Here is a 10,946-nt window from a genome sequence, read left to right as displayed (position 1 = left end):
AGCCTCTGGGAAACCTAGGAAAGACTCCAGAATGCTTAGGTGCCTCATCTTTGTGATCTCCAGTTGGTGTGTTTGGTAGTATCTAGTTCTTCATCATGTCCATTTGATGACACTAAGAATGTGATTGACTTTTCCTGGGGAATTAGGAGAGTCTTTCAGATTTTACAATGTATCAGTAGACTCTTTGAGGCCTTGATTCTACTGGGATATCTGCTGAGATAATCTTTTTGGGATTATCTTTTGAGAAGTTTTTATGTCTAGAGTTGCTTCTTCTTTGGAAGAGGTTTGATTTAATATGGCCAAATCTCTGTGGTGAACCACAGTCTATCCCAGTACTTTTTGGAAACAAATTCATAGAGAATATCATAACTTTACAGAGGTACAGCTTTCATACCTGTTTCCATCCTTTTTCATGTGCTGGCTCCACAGAGAGTAAACAGTTTTTATCAAAGTACTAAAAAGAAATGAAGCCTCGTGAAGGAAGCATGTTGATGGTTTCTGAAGGGAAGGGTTGTATTTCCCGGAAGTCACCGAGACTAGAATTTCATTTGGGATGTCCTCCTGATGGGCAGCAACATGTATAGCTGGACTAGGGTTACACAAAACCAGGCCTGCCTTCAAACAGTCAATGTCCCTTGTAGACTTAGTGGTAACAACATCTGCGCATTCCTGTGCTGTTTTTTTTTTGCAAAATCAAGAGAAAGCAGTGCTTGCTCCAGAATACCTGTTCCATGTTAATACAACAGTAAAGGTTAAAGGCTGGAATAATTCATTAGACTGAATCTAGGAATGGATTATTTTAGGGGAAGCTGAGATTGACCCAAGGACTTCTGTTTGGAAAGATGCATTTGGTTCTGCCTCTTGTTGTTTTGTTGTTGTTGTTGTTGTTGTTTTTTCCCTCATCAATTTCCTCCTGATACACTTTTTTTTTTTCCCCCAACAGGAAAACACGGCATGTGAATATCCTTCTTTTTATGGGCTATTCAACAAAGCCTCAGTTGGCTATTGTTACCCAGTGGTGTGAGGGGTCAAGTTTATATCACCATCTACACATCATTGAGACCAAATTTGAAATGATTAAACTAATTGATATTGCACGACAGACTGCACAAGGCATGGAGTAAGTCTCTTATTATGGGTTTGGAAACGAGCATTGTGACAATGTTTGTGTATCTCTTTCACATTGTGACTGACACTGGCAAATTAGACTAGCTGTCAGCTCGGTTTGCCAAGCCCGAAGTCCTGCCTTAATTGAAGTATTTGGTGAAGTGTTTATTATTTTGATCAGTAAAATAGACTTCACGGTCTTTTTCTGGAACATAGGGAAGTACACCTAATCAAAGAATATGGTCTCTGAAAGCAGAATGCAAGTTTAACCACACTGTAATTATCTTTAATCTTGTGAGAAAAGATTTCTGTTCAAGGCTTTATGGTCTTCACAGTGCAGATAGTCTTAGGGTAAGAGTTTTAAAAGAAACATTCTGCAAATGAAAGGACAGAATCCTGTAAGGTAACCCAGAATGCAGACGGCCCTGTTAGTGAAAAGAATGCAATTTCTTCCACATTTCTCATAAGTGTTGTAGCTCTCTAAACAAAGTAATAGATTTCAGCATTTGAAGAAAACATAACTATTTTGTTCTAAGGATTACGTGTTAAGTAATCCTTACTCCCATAGACAGCAATGGAGTGAATTAGAAAACTAGCCCAATATTGTATGTCAAAATCAGAACACCGATGTAAGATCAGAGAAATCACCCTTCAGCTGGAAAACTGCTATGATGATTGCAGTTAATCGTGCACTTTTTCCACTAAGCATTCGATTATATTTTCAGTCAAGAGGTGGGGAGGTGTTTGCAACAACCAGCCTCAACCTTCTATTAGCCTGCTGATATCCCCAGGCTCCCTCTGTAGGTAGTGGAGATACAGAAACTGTTCTTTGAGCATGATTCAAAGCAGGAACATAAAATGGGGCTTTTCTGAAGGGTTTGTGCCACTCTAAGTGATTAAACAAAGAGCCATGTTGCCCAATAGATTAACCAAAGAGCTTTGTTGCCTAATTTAGGCTATATCTATGCTGTGGGGCAAGTACTCTCCTCTGGCCTCCCTGTAGTGTATTTATCCAGTCTGCAATTTGGGGATCTCTTTTCCAGTCCCACACTAAAAAACAGTCAGCTTGTGTCATGGGATACACATAGAGACTGGGAAGCACTTTTAAGTCCCACAATTTGGAAACACCTGGCCTAAATCTGTGACTTACCCCACAAAGTGTCATGATAGTCACCATCGAGGCTGGGAGGCAGAGTCTTCAGCAGTGAATGGCATGTCAAAAACTACTGACATTCTTTAGTTCTGATTCTGAATATTGACTTAGGCAACTGAAAAGCAGAAGATGACGTGTAATTGCTGTTTTATTCTTCAGTAACAATAGGTTGGAGGTGGAAATCTAAGCTTTATTTTGTTTTTGTTTTCTCCTGTGACTGTTGCAAGATCTTTAACGGATTACTGATGTTTTAGTGCTTTAACAGACGTGTGCAGTTTGAATATCTACAGAGTTTGTGTTTCGGTAATACAATGAACTTTGAGCTGTTCATTAGTGGAATAACATCTAACCCATCTAATCTATGATGTTCCTTTTCAGTTATTTGCATGCCAAGTCAATCATCCACAGAGACCTCAAGAGTAATAGTATCCTTTCCTAGAGATGTGATTCTGGAATACGACAGCATTCTTTTTTTTCTTTTTTTTTTCTTTTTTTTGTTTTGTTTTGTTTTATTTTTCCTGCCAGAAATGACCTTATTGAAGTGAAAACCTCTTCATGTGTGATTATTTGTTGAGTTGAAATTTGGTTGAAAAGGCATTATATAATCAGTAGAAAAGTAATGAATACTTATTATGTCTATTGCTGTGATTCCAATAACATAGCACGTTTTGTTGCAGTTTAACAAAGAATTTCACATCGTTGGGTTTCTACTTGTAATGAAAGATTTTTCCATTTCACTCATGGAGTATATTCAGCTTCTAGTGGTTGAGTACTTGGCATTTCAAGGAAGTCACCTGGGCTGTAGGCTGTTCAACGCTGGCCTAGTCATTAAATATGTAACCCTAAAGTACCATAATTCATCATGCTGGCTGCTTAGAATCTGTATTGTATAACTTTCTTTAATGGTAGTGAACGGTTAAAACTGTTATGTCTTAAAGTTGCAAGTTTTTAGCTGTTTATTGTTCTTGGAGGACAGAACCAGTACTGTTTGTTTTCCCTTAACATTTCCCACTTAGATATTTTTCTTCATGAAGACCTCACAGTAAAAATAGGTGACTTTGGTCTAGCTACAGTGAAATCACGATGGAGTGGATCTCATCAATTTGAACAGTTGTCTGGATCTATTCTATGGATGGTAAGTAAAGGAGAAGTGGTGTGTCTGTTTTAACTGATTTAAGGACATTTGACCAAGCTTTCTCAGACTATCCTTCCAGCACATGGACACATGCAAGCTGTCTGAAGCTGGAAAGACCAAGCAGTAATTAGAAGTTCTAAGTGAATTTTAGTTTTTCTTTAAGCACATTTTCCAATAGTCACAAAAAAAAAAAAAAAAAAAAAACTTCAGTGTCTTCTTCCCCTGTAACCTGAGGGTTAAACTGACAGGAAAAAAATTTGCCTAAGGAAAAAGGATGTGATCAATTCAGGGTTGAGTTTCACACCTGATTCACACATGGTTACTCTGAAGATGTCATGCAAACTACTTAAATCTTCCTAAGAAGTAAGGTTATGACCTCTGTTGCAACTTATCTTTCTTCTTTTCTACTTGAAGAAACTGAAGGTTCTGTTAGTTGACATTATTTTCAGTGTTGCTGTAATTCTACCTTCAAAATATTTTCTTAGCCTGGACAGGGTCATTTTGTTCTGTCATAAATCACTAAAGGGATCACCAAGCTAAATAGAACCAATGAGAGATTGGTTATTGACACGGATTTTGAGATTTGTGTCATTATCCCCTCTATATTAGAACTCAGTAACACCTGAAGCCAAGAGTGGGCCTTGCACCTGTTATACTCTGGACAAGTCCATATTTTGTTTCTGGTATGCAAGGTGCAGCCTGACATGGTGAAATATTTCCTTTTGTTCCTTCCTAATTGTTTCCTTTTGTGGTACAGGCACCAGAAGTTATAAGGATGCAAGACAAAAACCCATACAGTTTTCAGTCGGATGTGTATGCGTTTGGGATTGTTCTTTATGAATTGATGACTGGACAGCTACCATACTCAAACATCAACAACAGGGACCAGGTAAAAAGAGCATGGGCTTGAGAAGGGGTTGACTTCAGTCAGCTGTGGCCTGAAGAAGAGTGATATAGTCCTGTGAAGTGCCTATTCTGTTGTTCTGTGCATTCCATTTGTGTGTCTGATGTTCTGAGATGACGTTTCTACATTTAGATCTGCCTCAGCCACATAGCACCAATTTACTTACTTCTCTTGAGGTTTTTTTTTTCTTCTTCTTTTGTTCCTTTTTTTACTTGAAGTATAGATTTTCCGATTCTGAGCTCGTTGCCAGGATACTTATTAAGGAGAGAGCAGGTTACTTAACAGTAATCTAGTTTAGAATAGTTCTGCAAAGGAGAAATGATTCTCTGTATGTTCAGTTACTCCTCTTTTTTTTTCCACCTCCTGAACTGCCTTGAATAATAGCTCAGGAACAGGACTGACAAAATGGAATGGCAATCATCTCAGTGAATGTTTCATATTCATTGCTGTCTTGAGAAATGCATGCACCATCTAATGGAATTTCAGGATATCAGCATTTCTCAAATTTCGCTTGATGGAGCATATGACTTTCCAGAGCGTGTGAATCCTGTAAGATTACTTAATTGTGAACAAATATTCTATAAGTCTAATGATACCCCACGCCCATAATATGTCTCCACAGAATAGGCATGTTCGGGAAAGCTTGTCTGATTTATCATTTCTCTGTCAAAGCTGGAAATAGGATCTATGCATCAAGACCTTTGGTGTAAACTATTCCTTATCTGGCTGGTGATATATTTATGTTGTATCTGTGTCCGCATCCCTTGTTTTTTTTCACTGTCAGTACTTGAGAATTGCAACCATAGCAACGTTCATCTGTGAATGCCATTTTATAAGGCTGCTTCCATATTTGTCGGAACGCTTCATTCCAATTCATCAGATTTGGAGTGACTCCTCTTTTTGTATTTTTTCTGTCCTTTAAACAAAGGGAAGTGTCTAGATTCCTGACCAGATGGTTTTAGCCTTCTAAAAGCAGCATTCAGACATTGTTGTTTTCACCTTTTAAGTTTTGAATCAGAAACCCTGTGAAATGGGTGCTCACATTTGAGTGCTGAAACAAATTTCAAATTGCAAGTTAACCCAACATACAAAATGTGATCTGATTTCTTGATTTTTTTTTCATCCTCTGTTGTTTGAAAAAGATGAAAATATTTCCCGCTCAGTATTGATGCTTCGACATCAGATAATATGTCACAACTGACATTTTTAGTGAGCAAAGCATCATTCTTGTTACACCTCTAAGAGTTTTTCTGACTTTAACAGATTTTTATAGACAGACTAGGACTCTTCTTATGGTGATAATCTTTTTCTAACTTCTAATCAAAATATTAATCCCTATATTATATACAAACAGTGTATCAGAAACAAAAATAATGATGAATTTTGAATGATTTCAAGTTAAGTAGTGTAATTATTTAGGAAAGAATAACTGCTAGAAGGTGATAATTCTCTTTGCAGCAGAGGTTAGGGATGGTGTAGACAAGTCTGTACTGTGAAACGCTGCTCTGGCACTTGGGAATTTCTAAAGAATCCATTTGGGAGATCTGCTCTCCCGCTTAATGCAAACACAGATGTAAGTTGAAAGTTGAAAAAGGACTGTGATAGTGTTAGTGCAAATAGCATAGATAGTTTGCTTGAGTTGTGTGTTTTGGTTTTTTGTTTTTGATTTTCTGGCAGGTTGTGGTTTTAGTTTTTAGCCAGTGTCAAGATATTGAAATAGTTATACTGCATTAAATATAAAGATGATACATCTGCTGGGTCTGTCTGACTGTTCAGAAAAGATAGTGATTATCTGCTGCAGCATGAATGGATCTTTGATTAGCTAGTTTGAAAGGACTTTTTAGTGGCAGCATAACTGCAGTACTCAAACTGCATTACATTTGACCTTGGCTTGATGTGATGCTGTTTGATGTTTTTGGTTTTTTTTTTTTAATATATCCAGGAGCACATGAACCAGATTCATACTCTGTTTTCCTGCTTTCTATTAATTTACTTTGTTTTATACTTAAGTTTTATCCTTAGGTGAAATCTCAACCTTCCATGCAAAACAAATTACTGTAAAAATTCAAAGCCTGTCTGTCTCTAGGTGAATATCAAAATGGGCATGTAATACTCAGTTTCTACAGAGGAAAGGCAGTTTCATTTTTATATGTGGTTTTCTTGGGGGTAGGGGGGTGTGGAGGTGGAAGGATGGTCACATGTCAATAATAAGTTTTAATGGTAGAAAAGCAAATGAAAGAATTTATTCACAAAAGGTAAGGTTTCTTTTAATATCTGAAGTCCGCGTGTTTCCTAAAATGCCTTTCAGTGTGAACTTTCTGTTGACTTTTGTATTATGAAACAGAATATTTATTTGTAGGAACTGTATTCCTGCCACAGTTGCTTATTCTTGTTTTTGTAACAGTTTTTGACGCCAAAGAACTGTTCTTTAGATGGTCATTGCTATAAATGATAACCATTTACTAGCATTGTGTTTCTCCTAAATCTCTCTTAGAAGAGAAGGAGGAAGAAAAGTCTAATTTCTTGTCTTTACTGAACAAGCTAACAAACATTACTCTTAACAAACTTGGCGATTTCACTTCCAGATACTGTTCTTTGGGAGCAGAAAATTTGCTGCTGGAGCTTAAATAGTTTAGCAAAACGTCCATCTTTTTTGTTGTTGTTGTTTTTACTGTTTATTTTATGAACTCATCTTCTTCCTCTTCATCTTTTTTTCCTAAAATAAAGATAATTTTTATGGTGGGACGAGGATATCTATCGCCAGACCTCAGCAAAGTACGGAGCAACTGTCCAAAAGCTATGAAGAGATTAATGGCAGAATGCTTAAAAAAGAAAAGAGATGAGAGACCCCTTTTTCCACAGGTGAGGAGTGTTTTTTCTTTAGTTCTCAGTAGACTTCACAATTTAAAAATGAAAAATAAAGATCACTTATGAACTCACTGGCTAGTTTAAGATTTTTTTTTTGATTAGTCCTACAGCAGGACTTCATAAGAGTCCTGGATTAGACCTGGTTATTGTTTAATTAGAAATGTTAATTTTCAATTCAAAAAGCAGATATTCAAATGACTTGTGTATTTGGAAAATCATTTATTTGTTGGAGAAAGTTTCCGTAGCAATAGTGAAATTAATGATTGCAATTAAACACAAGAATTAGAGCTTGTTGTGTACGTTCTCAGAAATCTTTATGCTCTGCTCCTTCCTCTCCCCCAGGCTTTATGAGGGGAGACCGATAGTTTGGAGACAAAACTTTATTTATCATGCCTGCAGGGGGAGGTTTGGATTCTAAAAGCTTGAAGGGGGAAACCTTAGTTTGTTTTCAAAGTACCAAAGCATTTTCAAAAATAAATTGAGCTCCCCCTGCTGGCTTTTTGGTAGATGGTATTAGGGAGACAGCTTCCAGAGAAACTGTGTTTGTTTACAGCAGTAATAGGTATAGGTAACAGTGCATAAACAAGGAAGCAAATAAAAAGCAACTGTTTGCCTTATGCTTACACAGGGAAATCAGCATGCCCTTTTAAAGGGGAAAATGAGACGGTTTCTTCACAAAATGTCCTTCTTGGCTTGTGAAGATGTAAGCACAAGAGTGCGGTGCAGTAATTGTTTTTCTAAGTTTCTATTTCAATGTGTGTATAAATATCTTTTTTTGTAGTTAATTAATGTTCTGCCTTTGGTTTTAAGAGATTATTAAAACTTGAGAACAACAGATCTGATCACTTATTTTCTGCTTGTTTTAGATTCTTGCCTCCATTGAGCTTCTGGCCCGGTCATTGCCAAAAATTCACCGCAGTGCATCTGAGCCGTCATTAAACCGGGCTGGCTTCCAAACAGAGGATTTTAGTCTGTATGCTTGTGCTTCTCCAAAAACACCCATCCAAGCAGGGGGATACGGTGGGTTTCCAGTACACTGAAAAGACATGTGAAAGCATGTGCCTGTGTGTCTGTGTGCTGGTGTGTTCCGATGTGTGCAACACATTTGTACGTTCTCAGTTCCTACCAGCTACTTTTTTAAGGTTTATCGGGGGAATGAAGACTCACTTCCTAACTCTGGGCATTGAATGTCCTGGGTAGAAGTCTGTGTTGGTAAGGAGTGCCTTGGGAACAGCTGGCACAAGAAGATTTATAAGGTCACTTAAGAGAAATGGGAAAAGTCTCTTCAAAGTGAGTAAAACTCCTGTAAAGGTCATTGGGCGTCATTTTTGCCTAGTTTATTGATTGGAATTAGTTACTCAGGAGTGTATTTATTTTTAATCAACTCAAACAAAGTTTTGTTTTGTGTTTTTTTTTCTTCCAGTTGAGGTCATTATTTATGAGGATAAGGCTTTAGATCCTTCAGTTAGTAATGCTACTCATATGTGGGAAACAATTGGCAACACAAACTTAGCTGCAAGGCTGAGTGCAGTCAGAACTGCTTGTGGTCAGCAGAAGTAAGCAGAAGCAACACGTAATCCAAAGAAAGACCTTAGTGATGTCTGACACTTTTTTTAAAAGTTAAGGTTTTAAAATAGTGCTGTTTAGAGAACATCTCTTCCTGCAGAGGAGTGGTGGCTTATTTTTGTTTGTTCCTTTTGTTTTGTTTCGTTTCTGTTAGTTTTCATTTTTGCCTAAATGCTCAGATCTGCTATAGTTTAGACCATCTCAAAATGTTCTATTACAATGCAACAAAAGAAATTCTCTCTCTCTGCTTTTGCTGACTGGTATTGGTTTCTGTAGCCTTCAGTTAGCAAGAACTTTATAATAAATAAATAAAAAAAAAGCTTGGAACATAACTAAATAAGAGAAAAAAGCTGCTAACATCCATAATAGGAAAAGAGGATTTGAAAAAGCAGTTGTTTGCATGGAAATCAGTATTATACCATGAATTTTGTTAAGGTAAAATACTTTAATTACTTTAATATTGTTAATAATACTACAGAACACACTTCTGCTCAGTGAGGGATTGTTTTTTTCACTTCCATATGAAGCTGCTAGTTTGACTAGAATAGAATCAGACTAGATATCTCACCGAGAAAGTGAGAAACCTTATCACGATCCTGTCAGCTCACTTGAAAGATTTTATTTTTCTCTGGACCATTCCTGTGGAACAGGTGAATCAGAGTACTGGTTCAGGTTACATCAGTCTTTGATGTCAGATATGAAAACAAACAGTAATATTATTAACAACTGTGTTCTTGCATATTTTGAAATTAATTATATAGTTTTGTTTGTTTTAGGCTGTAAGCTGTTAATTTTCACAGATATTTCTGCATTGGCAACAAGCTATTTCTACTCTTGTTAGGACTTAAAGGGCCAGAAAGGTACTTATAGAGAGGTGTGCATATTGTTAGCAATATGTTTTTGAAACAGATGAAGAAATTCCACAAAGGTTTTCCTTTCTGCTGTCTTGCTGGCAACTGAGCCTTTTAAAACAGGAAAGTTAGAGGATTTGAAGAGATGTAAGCAATTTCTACATTTGCTGGCCAGATTCTAATGGTCTTTTTGGCTTCTACTGTTGGAACAGTTTTTGAACTAACTTTTCTCTTTATGTTAGTCAAGAAAACTCAGCTGTTGAAACCTAGCTGTTATGGAAATAGTTATTGATGAAAGTTATTTTTTCAGAAAATCTGTTTCCCATCTTTCTGGTAGTTTTGCCTCATTTTGGCAGGCCTATCTTAAAATGAAAACAGGATTAAAATGTTTTTTTCTTCTTACTCATTTTTTTTTTTATTTTAGAAAGTCAGGAGGAATGCTTCTTAACCTTTGGGATATGGTATTCAGTGCAGGCTGCAATGCCTATGTCAGTAAATAGCAAGAGGAGGGCTGCTGGGCATTCTGCAGAGTCTAGAATTGCATCATCCCACACAGAAAAGGCTTCACCACACTGAGGGTAATGGAGAGTGCAGAGCCTCCATCACTGCCTTACATAGTCTTACTCTTTTTTGGGTCTGCCAGATCAGTTCAAGCAAGTTGTTCGCTGTAGTAGTCTTGGTTGTGGTTGTTAAGATTGTCCTTCATTGCTATAGGAACTATAATTTATGGGGGAAAAAATGCTGCTATCCTTGGATGTGTTTGGCCCCATTGCCTGCTGTATGGTCAGTGCACTAGAATTCTTCCTGTGTCATTTACTGTTCCTACACATCAGACATGATTTGGGATCCACGACCATAACATGATCTTAGCTTCTTACTAAGCATTTTATGAAGCCAAAAAGAACAGTTTTTTGTTGATCATTGCCTTGATCTGGCATAAAAGGCATTTAGGGGTTTAACTTCTGTAGCTTATAATTGCATCTTCAATGGAATTCTGAAACATATATAGGATAAAAAGGCCTAAATATACCCGTGGATTTTGGTCAGTGTTTTCACAGATGCGACTCAGTTATATTATTTAGAAACAGATATCTATAGGTCCTGAAAACGGGTCTGTAACAACCCAGGCTTTCTTGGGTAGGTAATTTATACTGTGTGATTCCTTTTTTCTTTACCTCTCTACATCTGAGTATAGAAACAAAATCTCTCTTGGTACCTTCTAGAAGGACCAGATCCTCTTAAATGCTGCTGCATATTCTTCTGAGGATATTAATTATCAACGTCAGGCCCTGTTCCAAATATTTTATTTAGCCAGCGGATGGTATCCATATTAGAAGATCAGTGCAAGATCTGACAGAAAAC

At 37.1% G+C, this 10,946-nt stretch overlaps 1 protein-coding gene across 1 annotated transcript in view; it reads left to right on the top strand.

The window, feature by feature from the left end:
- The window catches only part of BRAF (B-Raf proto-oncogene, serine/threonine kinase), an 83,947-nt gene that overhangs the window by 62,800 nt on the left and 10,201 nt on the right, over window positions 1–10,946 (top strand). Inside the window, exons 13-18 of the mRNA XM_035568555.2 lie at window positions 944–1,120; window positions 2,639–2,685; window positions 3,277–3,395; window positions 4,153–4,284; window positions 7,027–7,161; window positions 8,034–8,187. Of these exons, the coding sequence (XP_035424448.1) occupies window positions 944–1,120; window positions 2,639–2,685; window positions 3,277–3,395; window positions 4,153–4,284; window positions 7,027–7,161; window positions 8,034–8,187 (764 nt within the window). The remainder of the gene's footprint in view (window positions 1–943; window positions 1,121–2,638; window positions 2,686–3,276; window positions 3,396–4,152; window positions 4,285–7,026; window positions 7,162–8,033; window positions 8,188–10,946) is intronic.

The sequence above is a fragment of the Cygnus atratus genome, chromosome 1 (assembly GCF_013377495.2).
Source record: "Cygnus atratus isolate AKBS03 ecotype Queensland, Australia chromosome 1, CAtr_DNAZoo_HiC_assembly, whole genome shotgun sequence".
Classification (NCBI taxonomy): domain Eukaryota; kingdom Metazoa; phylum Chordata; class Aves; order Anseriformes; family Anatidae; genus Cygnus; species Cygnus atratus.
This window is presented reverse-complemented; position numbering and strand designations above follow the sequence as displayed.